This window comes from Dermacentor variabilis, chromosome 3 (assembly GCF_050947875.1).
Source record: "Dermacentor variabilis isolate Ectoservices chromosome 3, ASM5094787v1, whole genome shotgun sequence".
In the NCBI taxonomy this organism is placed as follows: domain Eukaryota; kingdom Metazoa; phylum Arthropoda; class Arachnida; order Ixodida; family Ixodidae; genus Dermacentor; species Dermacentor variabilis.
In genome coordinates, this window is record NC_134570.1 from 6384259 (window position 1) to 6396751 (window position 12493).

A 12493-nucleotide genomic window follows, 5' to 3' on the forward strand; every position below is an offset into this window, starting at 1 on the left:
ATTTGCATTTCGGGCCTCGACTAGAATATGCTAACAACTTTGTCGTACACTCTTTTACTGGCTACTGCTACAGGCTGCTCGGGAATTGAACGTTTTCTGAAATCCCGTGGTCTGTAAACTTTTGTGGCCGGGTGTACATAAAAAAAAACGGAAAAAACAGAATCTGTGGACTGGAGTCTAATCACACAATAAAAATGCTATAGATCCCGGAAGAAATAAGAAAGGGCTTTCTGTTTTTGATGCAACTGCTGATCAAGCTCATCACGTCCTCCTTAGTTTTCCATAAGAAACTAGCTAGTTGGTTAGCCAGTGACAAGACTTGGGACATAATTGCTTCTATTTTTCAACATTCCTTTAGTAAGGCGACCTGCAGCGACTAGCCTACTCTATTTTGTGTCATTGTTTCGCTTTATTCATCGGGATTTGACATGTTGTTCTTTGTTTCCTCTTCGTTTCTTTCTATTTTCTATGTTTCTGAAGAGTAGGCAGGCGTGCCCACGATCCGATGTCAGTTGCCAGCCTGCTTTCTCTTTTGCTCTATTTCAAGTGTACATATGTATTTACACCAAATAATAAATAATTCGTGCTTTATTCATGTTCATCCGTAGGGAAGCGTTCGCCCCAATTTCCCTCGCTTTACTCCAAACGGAGATGCGCGCGCAGAACAGGATCTACGAGGCGCCGTCACCACTACTACTGCGCACAAGCCAATGCGACGGCGCTCTTTCGCAGCTACGGTCACTACACCAAGCACGCACCGACCGACGACAACACTACAGCTTCTAACGTCGGCTTCTGTTGTCGGCATATACACGCTAGGCTCAACACGTCAGCGGTGTTCTGAGAGCTACGCATCAACGCACAGTGAGCGACTAACTTGGCAAATCGTGTTGCACATTTGGACGTTCGAAGGCGTTGAGCCTTCCCAGATCTAAACAGAGGCTGTGCACGGCAAACAGTGAACAGCAAATGCATACACGCATGGTGAAAATGCCAATTTTGCGGCGAGTCCAAAAAAAAAAAGGACTTGGCGATCGTCGGCGTCATTAGGTGATTAAAGCACAAGAAAGGTGGAATATATTACAGGGTAGGCCACATTTAGTTTTCTTCGCAATGAGTTATTGTTTTGTGTTGAAGGCTACGCTACGATCAGAATCAGTAACGGAAACCAATTAAAATCTGGCGCACTTGTTATGCCAGCAGCTCTATAGAAGACAGCGGCGCGAATAAGCAGAGAGACGAAAGAAAACGGGGGTGCATTTGCTCACTACTCATTCCCAATGTGATGTAGGCAAGCTGACAGTGAGCGAAAGTGTTTTCAATGCTGGGAAACAGCGGCCATCTGCTACGGTTATACAGTGCGGCGAAGTCGACAATAAAATGTGTGCATAGCCGACAACACGGTACAGAGCACGTGACGAAGCAGCAGCAACTACAGCACAGTGTCATCGCACATAACAGGCTTGTGCAGCGACCCTTCTTCCACCGCTACGGCAGCCTACAGGTGGAAGCGGCCAGAGCCGTGCGCCATCTATCGGCGACGGCCGTCTCCCGAGGCAAACCATTCTAGTGGGTCATGTTGGGAACAGACACAACGTGAGATGCACGGGACACACACACACGACCACCACAAAGCTAGGCATAGCAGAGCTGAACAGACACGGCTACCAAACACATTTCGGCCCCACACATGTTGTCAATGGTCTGAAATGTTTAAGCGCTCCTTCGCGCGCTTCTGCAGTCACGTGAACAATCTCGCCTACTGTGGCAGAAACGTTGCGCGTGACGCCACGGCAAAGCTTACTTTCATAATTTGGGTGCCGGACGAAGCAAACAAGAAAGGTGCGTTTCGGAAGGCAAGGAGACGAAAGCGCTGCTGCTATTTCTCAAAGCAATGCACACAATTCAGTCTCGCTTGCAAAGCGATCTTTGCCACTTAAGAATGCCTGAACTGTACACGGGTTTGTTAATTTTTGAAACTACATCTATAGATGACAAAACCAAATACGCAAGAGAACATTGCCATTTAGCCAATAAATAGTGAGGAATTGTGTTTTATCAAGTGTTCCATGTTTTGAATCATTGATTTCTCATAATTGTCAGATAAGCATTCGCTCCGGCAATATTCTTGAACCGATTTCAAGGAACAGTATGAATACTTAGGGGGTCTTCAACATGCACAATTTTCCAGCCGCAGAGGACGCGAGGCAGATGCCACCCTGTGCCTTTGCAGGCCCGTTCGAGCAGATTAGACTCGAGCGTCGCGGTGTTAGTCGGAAGCAGAGAGAAGCTGACGCGTGTCATGGCGCCGCCCAACCAGCAGCGGCTCGTAGGGACGCTCGCCGAGAGACGGGAGCACATGCTTTCCTGCTTCGCTGTGAGACACAGGCAACGTTCACAACACTCGGAGGAGAGGCTCTCTCCTGCTCCTCTCACTAAAATCTACAGGCGGGCACTGGGACCATGCGAGGCTGCGTCAGCAAGCACCGCGAGCGCCCTCCAGAGCTCTTTTCACCATAGTGCGGGACGCTTTGTTCATTGCAGTCTCGCATGATTTATTTATCACGTCACTTAACTGATACCGGAAGCGAGCCGATAACCAGAAGGTAGCCACCAGAAGAGCTCTGGAGAAAGGCCCGCGGTTCACAAAAAATTGCCGTCGCAGAACTACGTGTACAGCGCTCGCGACTACAACAGAAAGCGTACACAGGTCGAGGCTCACTCCGTCGGCTGCTTTTGTCACGACAGACAGACAGAACTGGGCGACCGAGAAAGAACGCGGGCACAGACAACACGAGGAGCAGCAGGCGAGGCTGCGCCGACCAGAGTCGTGCGCCGCAAGCAGGAACATTCGCTACTGCGGAGCGCTGCTCTGGCCGAGCAGCTGAGTCTACGCACTACAAACACAAGGAAGTTAGTCTCCCGCCAGGGCGTGCCATTCTACGATGCCGGGAGCCCCGACCCGAGACAGACTACTTCAAAACGACAAAGGGACACAAACCTGGTGTAGAAAAATATAAAACGGCTTTATGGCAGCATCACCTCTTGCACTTGGCAGCCCGTAAGGGACAGTGCGAAACAACCCCACTCAGTGAAAGAAACTGTAATTTCACTGCCTGCAGCTTTCGCATCGTCTGCTCACTGATCCGTGCCAAAAAAGCTCACGGCTTGCAATGTTAAGGCTCGTTGAGATCAAAGAATCGAGCGGTACAAAGATACTTGGCTGTGAAGCGCGAGGAACATCATGCGGAAGCGCATATTTAGGGCGTGCGAATAGTGATTTTTGAGGCCGAATCGAATGCGAATCGAATAGAGCCAGAAACGAAGCGAGCCGGATCGAATAACTTTCCAAGTGATTTAGAATGATAAACAGTAGTCATTAGCATTAATATGAAACGACGTTCATATCATAGTACTTACATTGTTAGCGTCGTAAAGTAGAACGTTACGAGGCATTGTTTGTCGTGATGGAGCATTTGGAACAAATCGGCAGTTTGTTCGCGTACGCCGAAATGTCGCGGTTCAGAAGCCCTTCAGTTTATTTATATACAGTGTACTGCGTCACTCGTGTTTTATGCCTACCGTATATTGTGGTAGCTGTGATAAATTTATCGCATTTTTTGCTCATAGTTTGATTGCGCACGCATGACGATTTAAACTATTCGAAAACTAGTATTCGAAAAATATTCGTGTTTTCAAATACCGACTATTCGATTCGAAGACCGAATCAAATAGGCCCTTATTCGATTTATTTTCCCGAGTTTCCGAATGTTCGCACATCCCTAGTAATATTAATTTGGAGTATACGGAATTCATCAGCGCCATATTGCGGCAATAGGGCGCTAAGTTTCATAATTTACTCTTGCCAAGTATCTTGCACTCGAACTGAGTAGCGTGAATATCCTGTATAAAGTTTCGATTATAAACAGCAGGATAGGCATTGCACACCAAAGTGCACTGATATTGCCTTCATGGTAAATATGTATGATGAATGGAAAATGTTCAATATATGCATGCCCTTGCGCTAGCTGCATAGTGCAAGCGTGTGACGCCGTAGAAATAACAATGAAGAAAGGACAAGAAAACAAGAACAAAGTGAGACAAGTTTGTTTTAAGAAAACATCTGCGAATGAAGAGGCATACGCATCGGTAAAAAGGAAGAACGCTTTGAAATTGCACGCTGAAGCGCACTGCAGCAGCTGCCACGAGAACCGAGACGTCCGTGTATTGTGTTGTGTGACTGAGCCAGCGCGGCGGGCAAGAGGCGCCAAGTTTTTCATCGCTCAGCTTGACGTGCCGCCTGATCGTTGCGGCACTTGTTCCGCCACGCGACGCTAGCCTTTTTCCGAACGAGTTCAATATTTCGATTCGGGTTACGAAGCCACGCTCGCGAAAACAAAATATGCGGCGGCGAGGGTGACACGCCCCCGGGCAGCCCAGTCGAAACACGCGGAGGAGGCGCACGCACCCAGCAACGGCTACCAACACTTGGGCTGCGCTCGGGAGTCCAGAAATGGGACATCGCGAGCGAAAAGAGACATTTACACAAGGTTCTTTTGCGCCAATTTCGCCGCGCCTTACCTGGCTTTGTCCGTCGCTTATGCCGAAGGCACAATTTGCCCTCCAGCACTCGCCAGAGAAATCAAAACAGAGGCAGGTGGCGCCAGAATCGCATATTGACATCGTTCGGTCTACGAGCGCCTTCGATCTCGCTCGGCTGTGCCGCTTCTCGGCACGCAGAGAGACGCCTTTGCTTTGAAGGGACACTAGAGGAAAATATTGATTCGATCGACAGACGTCTATCATCACTTTCTTTGTGCCAACTGGTTGCGTAGCCGCAGAAACTTCCACTCCTCGGTTTAAACCGCCCGCTCCAAACGAACGAGCACATGTAATCTCCGCGTGAGCTCCCTCTATGGCGCTTTCTGTAAATCAGCCTGTGTTGACGTCACGTGAGAGGTACCGTGGTCCGCAACAGGCGGCGCCACCGCAGCCTTTCCAATTTCGTCATTTCTTTCGCTTACAAAAATATTGTTTTCTCGCTACGAATGAGCAGTTAGTTACTACAGAAGCCTGACCTTTCTATATAGTTGGACCTAACATTTTCCTCTAAGGTCCCTTTGACAGAACAATCTGGTTGCCGATGCCGCTCGGTGTGTTGTGTTTCCCTGCTCTGCGCATGCGTGAAACAAGCGTATCCTTCTGCAAAGCGCGCTTCGCCCCAGTTACAAAAGTACCGAGGCGAGGCAGAAGACTACAGTAGTCGCTGATAAACCCGACTGCACACCCTGACAGCTGCGAAGAGCCTACGCGTGCTCGCGACGACGTCCAAAAAAGGGGCAAAGCGAAAGGGTACGCATGGAAATTAGGCAGTGAGTTGCAATATACGTCTTACTGTAATATACCTCCTGCAGCAAATAAGGATGCTTACGTTTTCTGTTGCGCAGCTTCAACAAACGCGAATGTGACCGTGGGACCATTTTCTTGAGGGTATTCGCCGCTTCCGCAGTTTTCCTTTCATTGCCACAGAAAATAGCTCGCGAGCACAGATGATTGTAATTATGATAATAATTATAGTTACCAATATTATATCGCTATTGTTCCTGGGCACTCTAAATAATTTATTATTATTATTACACAAGAAGGCAGAATCCTTACAACAAACCCGGAAAACTATCGATCCACGAGGTTTAAGCACGCCCTGATACGCAACAGCGTTGAGCCCAGAAGCATGGCCGACCATCTATGTGCAAGCCCTGTTGACTGCTCTCGGTTATGCCGACCAACAGCGTGCACGATTAACCCGCCAACGGCCGCCGTTGCTGCTAGGTGTGTGTCGTGCCGAGTGCCGTGTTTGTGAAATAACCCCCGCATTCGGAAAGGACGCAAGCGCGCTTCGATCGAGCGTCCTTTCGGAATGCGCGGCCGGCGCTCGATCCCGCGCGGCCGCCGCTCGCGCGGGGGCAGCGCGCGGATTGGGCAGAGAGCGACGCGTCGCTTCCAGACAGTTCTTTATTTCTCAAGAGACAGTGCAGGAACAAATCGTGGCTCGCGCGCTCTGTGTTTCTCAGCTTTTTAAAGACAACGTAAAAAATATTCTCTGAAAGGACAGAAAAAAACAAAACAAATGGAGATAAATGCGGAATAAAGCCTTGAAAAATAAAGCGCCACTCCTTATTCAAAGTTTTTCATTTTCTTCCCCGGATACGTGCTCATGTACATCCACGCACTCTTTAAATACACAGGTAGAAAAAAACAACGTAACTCGTAACACTCGCGCCGTGCACAAGTGAGTCAGTTTCGTCGATATTTACAAAAAAAAAAAAAAGATGACAGGCCGCCGTGACTCGTCGCGTGCATAAACAAACACGCACAAGCAAGAAGGGAGAACACAAATATCAAAATAATAAACACCAAACGGCAATAACAAAAAGAAACATGTGTGAAGGTTTGGTAATAGTAACCTCGCATCGAATAGACCAGTTTCGCAGCACCTTTCGCCGGTGGGAAACGTGGTCTCACCACCCTCTCTCTCGATACACGCGTGCGTTCGCAGAAGATAGCGTTCTTCCGTGGTGACAAACGCCGGCTTTCGTTTGCTTGTCAACACAAGCATATTTAGCGCCAGCAAACAATGACGGAAGGGAGACGACACCACAATGCGCTAGCTTCAACAACTTGATTTTCAGGAAATACACCTGTATAACCCATGCACAGTGGCGCCACCTCATCCAAATCTTAACCATCCAAAAAAGCCGTCTCTTTATCTAACAAGTCGACCGAAGGGGCACTAACACACGTATCACTATTCCGCCTGATAGCCTGCGCCTCAATAATCTCTCGCACGTCTTTATCTTTGCGCTTCGCAAGGACGCGGCAGGATCCATACACCGGCGCACAGCCGCATTCCTGACAGTGGGTCGACAGATGACCGTATTGCTTATTTTTCACATTTAGGCTATGTTCCCGTAATCGGTCATTAAGACATCTCCCCGTCTGTCCGATGTATTTTTTTCCCACAGGACAGCGGAAGCTCATATACAACAGCTTCTACGCAACCCACTGGCGCTTTTCGATGATTCGTAGAGCATTCGGCAGCTGGCTTACGGTACGGGTCCGTTAATCGACGTATTTTGCCAGCTTTTCTGGTGCTAAAAAGATCACTTTTGTGTCCGCCCGACTAGCCATTTTCTTAAGATTATGTGCCGTTCTATGCAGGTAGGGCACTACCGCTACCTTCCTTCTGCGTTCCGTCCGTTGATTCGCCGCGTCGCGAAATGTGCTGTCTGACCTGCACCTTTTTAGCAGCGCCTCTGCGACCGAAACTTGCACTGATTCCGGAAACCCTGCTGCTGATAACCTTCCCGACTGATCCATAAGACTCGTATAGATCTTACGGTGGCAAGACTTCTTTAGAGCATTTCCAAAGCATAAGTTGGCAATGCTCCTCTTGACGAGCTTCGAGTGGGCTGACCGATACGATAACAGGGGCTTATTAGCTCTAGGTTTATACTCCCAACACGTGTGCCGTTCCATGAACTCGAGCTGGATATCTAGGAAACGCAGTACGTGATCGGTGGGCTCTTCAATCGTGAGAGTTCATTTCGATGGGGGCGAAATGCGAAAACACCTGTGTACTTAGATTTAGGTGCACGTTAAAGAACCCCAGGTGGTCAAAATTTCCGGAGTCCTCCACTACGGCGTGCCTCATAATCAGAAAGTGGTTTTGGCACGTAAAACCCCATAACTTAACTTAATCGTGAGAATAAGTGGGCTAAGGCCTGCAGAAAAAACTTCGTAGAGCTTGCTTACTGTAAAACGTGCATCTGGTTCAAAAATGTTGCCTTCAAGATATGTTTAGTGCGAAGACGCACAAACCCGATTACCCATTAAGGGTAATAGCTTCAGAAACAGGGTCATGGCAGAAAAAGTTCGCTCTTTTCTTTCAAGAGAAGCTCAGAATTCTTAATATTGACGACCCATTTTTGGTTAGGAGCTCTGCAGAAATCGTAGATTTCCTGAAGGAAAATTCTGACAAAAGCTTATCAGCTTGCTCGTTTGACATAAAGGACTTGTACTACTCCTTGCTTCAAAAGGAACTAATAACTTGCGTAGAAGAGTGCATAGACGAGTATGGCGTGGTTTCGTTCCAAAATTCAGCCGGTTTGTCCGTTCAGGGCTTTTTAGATAAGCTTAGTTGCTACCTTCACTCTACATATGCAGCATGGAATGACGACGTATTCATTCAAAAGCAAGGGGTTTGCATAGGCTCATGTTTGGCGCCCATACTAAGTGACATTTTTCTAGCTCACCATAACAAAAAGCTGTCCCGTACCTTGTCGGAGCACAGGGTGGTTAAGGTTGTCAGATACGTTGACGACTATTTCGTCCTTTTTGAACCAGACGCACGTTTTACAGTAAGCAAGCTCTACGAAGTTTCTTCTGCAGGCCTTAGCCCACTTACTCTCACGATTGAAGAGACCACCGATAACGTACTGCGTTTCCTAGATATTCAGCTCGAGTTCATGGAACGGCACACGTGTTGGGAATATAAACCTAGAGCTGTTAAGCCCCTGTTATCGTATAATAATAATAATATTTGGGGTTTTACGTGCCAAAACCACTTTCTGATTATGAGGCACGCCGTAGTGGAGGACTCCGGAAATTTTGACCACCTGGGGTTCTTTAACGTGCACCTAAATCTAAGCACACGGGTGTTTTCGCATTTCGCCCCTATCGAAATGCGGCCGCCGTGGCCGGGATTCGATCCCGCGACCTCGTGCTCAGCAGCCCAACACCATAGCCACTGAGCAACCACGGCGGGTCCTGTTATCGTATCGGTCAGCCCACCCGAAGCTCGTCAAGAGGAGCATTGCCAACTTATGCTTTGGAAATGCTTTAAAGAAGTCTTGCCACCGTAAGATCTATACGAGTCTTATGGATCAGTCGGGAAGGTTATCAGCAGCAGGGTTTCCGGAATCAGTGTAAGTTTCGGTCGTAGAGGGGCTGCTAAAAAGGTGCAGGTCAGACAGCACATTTCGCGACGCGGCGAATCAACGGACGGAACGCAGAAGGAAGGTAGCGGTAGTGCCCTACCTGCATAGAACGGCACATAATCTTAAGAAAATGGCTAGTCAAGTGGACACAAAAGTGACCTTTTCAGCACCAGAAAAGCTGGCAAAATACGTCGATTAACGGACCCGTACCGTAAGCCAGCTGCCGAATGCTCTACGAATCATCGAAAAGCGCCAGTGGGTTGCGTAGAAGCTGTTGTATATGAGCTTCCGTTGTCCTGTGGGAAAAAAATACATCGGACAGACGGGGAGATGTCTTAATGACCGATTACGGGAACATAGCCTAAATGTGAAAAATAAGCAATACGGTCATCTGTCAACCCACTATCAGGAATGCGGCTGTGCGCCGGTGTATGGATCCTGCCGCGTTCTTGCGAAGCACAAACATAAAGACGTGCGAGAGATTATTGAGGCACAGGCTATCAGGCGGAATAGTGATACGTGTGTTAGTGCCCCTTCGGTCGATTTGTTAGATAAAGAGACGGCTTTTTTGGATGGTTAAGATTTGGATGAGGTGGCGCCACTGTTCATGGGTTATATAGGTGTATTTCCTGAAAATCAAGTTGTTGAAGTTACCGCATTGGTGATGTCGTCTTCCTTCCGTCCTTGTTTGCTGGCGCTAAATATACTTTCAATTTACCAACACGCCCAACAAATGGAAATTGTCAACACAAGTTCCACGTCCATTTTTTGCTCATCAAGAAACGACGGGATTGTGAATGACAGAGATTTGCCGGTCAGACATGCTGCAAAGGTCATAGCGCAAGTAAAAGACAGAATCAGAATGGACACGGCACCAAGGTGTCGTGCCCTTCCCCAGTTCGTGTTTCATTTGCGCTATACATTGGAATATGATGGGTTTGTGTTTCCAGATGAGCATTTCTGCCTTGGCTCTTTGGTATGCTTCTTCTTACGTTCTCTGGTATCCGGATCATTTTCACTAAGAAAATAGTCTGACAATGGCCCAGAAGAGGGTGGTGAGACAAAAGTACCCCTACGTGGCTCGGAAGCACAAGTTGACACCTTCTCGTCGTAACAAAACCAAGAAAAAAATACGAGGAAGTTTATAAAAGACCAGAGAGTATACGCACAGTGCAAGAAAGGTGCTTTCGAATGACTGCGCACAGCGCTCGCTGAAATTGGTCCATTCGAGCGCTCACTCTTTGTCGCACATTCACGACGGTCGAAATACTTACAAAAACAGAAGCAGGAAACAAATTTAAAAACACCCTCCTAAGACATCTGTGCACTACAACTACCTACCGTCTAGCAGTACACGCAAAAAGACAAGGCGAGCGTCGCAGCGCCAATACAATGGCGAGCAGTATGCAAGGTCACGCCGACGCTACAAAGGCAGTGCCCCAATGGTGCTAAACAATGGCTACAACGCTGGTTGGAAATGAAGATTCACGGCAGGCATTCTCAGCCTGAGCAAAGAGTTGATTCTTTCGGAGCACCTCACAAACCTGCTATGCCTAGTTTTGCGGCACAATTGTGCAGGAAGGGCCGGCGATAGACAACAGTGGTTGCAGTCACCGACGACCACTTACCGGGCCTTGCGTGGCCGAGACGCCAAATTGGGCTTTGCCCGAGTGTTCCTTCTTACGAAGGCTGTAGAAGTGGCACGTTGCCACTGATTGACATCGTGCAAGGTTAGGCGCATTACATAGAAACTGGGCTTATCGTTGCTCGACACGCAGACCTGCAGCGATGCGCGTGTCTGACCGAATGTTAGGCCGAAACTCGAGCGCATTACGCAAGGCCCGGCAAAGTTACAGAAAAGCTTCGCCATCAACCTCTGAATAATACCGCCGTGCCGAGGTGGCAACTAAAGGCAAGGAATGACATGGAACAATCGGCTTTTGTGCAGAGAGGCGACAACACTGGATCCCCTGCTTCGCAATGGTTGATTTTTCTTTTTTTTTTGTCAATACAGATAGGGAACGTGCTGTGCGGAAAGTGTGAACCAGCACGTGGTGAAATTTCGAGAGGACTCCTATGAGCACGCTCACATGCGGGAGGCGAAAAATTTCGGATGCCGCAGCGGGGAGCAAGCGACGTGTCCACCCAACTGCGGTGCCCAGAACGTGACCGAACCATCGCGATGGCGCGCGGCTCAGCGGTGGCAACCGGCTTGCACTGAACCCTGTGATGGCGCCTCTCCGCAGGTTCGAATTAGTTCGCTTACGGTGGCCTCGGACGAGAAACACATTAACAGTACACTCATATACTGCATGAGTCAAAAAGCAAAGAAGACAACATGTAGAAAAAGAAAGAAGACAAGACAGTGAAACGGTTCATTGTCAATGGCGTTTCTTTATATGCCCCAACATAATAAAAATATTACTGTCTTCATTTTCCTTCCTGACAAGTCTGTCAAGGCGCGAATGCGCGCCGCCGAAAGCAGGCGTGTAATATTGTGTCTTAAGGCAACCGAATGACCGAGTAAAAAACATCGGGCGTGCCCAGCGCTTCAGCCAAGGAAACTGAAACGAAGAGAAAAAAAAAAATAAACCTTTCTCTTATTCTACAACACGTCGAGAAATATATATATATATATATATATATATATTCTGCACTGCCTGTATTTAAAAAACTTGAACGGTCATAAAGCGCCTAAGCCAGCGCGTTCCTAACATTATATCGCCGCAGAGAAATGACAGCATTTGAACTCTGATGTCGATCAATCAGAACAGTGTAACAAAACAGCGTTGCCAATGCCGAAAGTGCACCTTTCTTTCAACGTGGTCAATGCTCTCTCGTATAATAGCACACATTACTGCATCCGCGTAAATACGTTGCACGTAGCAGAGAGACACAATCCCATCGTTGCTTTCGTCTAGCAACATGGCCACGCATTTTCGTGGATGGTTTCTAGTTTCTGCTAACCAAGACGATCGTTCGTGCTTAAACGTTTGATGTGAAGCACAATCGCTTTATTTACAGCATTCAAAAGACTTCGAGGCTGCGTGTATTGCTACTTTTTTATTCTTTAGGTGGACCACTGACATTTTCTTGCTTTATTTCACAAATCCAAAACAAAATGGAGACATCTGCTCTCCATGGAGACATCTGTATAAGTAGCTTTTGATATGTTATCCAGTTAGCTTTTAAGCAGCTGGGTGCCGGTAAGAACAACCGATGAGCGCGATAAGAGCCGATGTGGAGAAGTAGCCAAAAGCAAGAGCGACATTTAACTCTTTCGTTAATGGAGGCCTCAACAAGTGCAGAGCTAGCTACACATGGTTTTCTTGTGTTTTTGGTCGCTCTAATAAAGAGGACTTCAGAAACGGAACGGCGCTTTTCAGGCGTTCACAGTGCACGGCACTGCCAGTTTCTTTTTATCAAATCAAGGCTGCGCACAAAAGCGCCCATGCTGTTCGAATCGAAGATGGAGCCGCCTTTACGCGACAGCTCCC

The 12493-nt window shown here is 47.9% G+C and overlaps 1 protein-coding gene across 3 annotated transcripts in view; it reads right to left on the bottom strand.

Moving 5' to 3' along the window:
- The window catches only part of Rbp6 (RNA-binding protein 6), a 1084430-nt gene that overhangs the window by 105566 nt on the left and 966371 nt on the right, over nt 1-12493 (bottom strand). The window contains exon 13 of one of the 3 annotated variants that reach the window (XM_075684112.1): nt 10985-11560. The exons of the other annotated variants lie outside the window; for them this stretch is intronic. Within the exon in view, the coding sequence (XP_075540227.1) occupies nt 11499-11560 (62 nt within the window). The 3' untranslated portion in view covers nt 10985-11498. Of the gene's footprint in view, nt 1-10984; nt 11561-12493 lie in introns of those variants that run through there. 3 annotated transcript variants of the gene reach the window in all.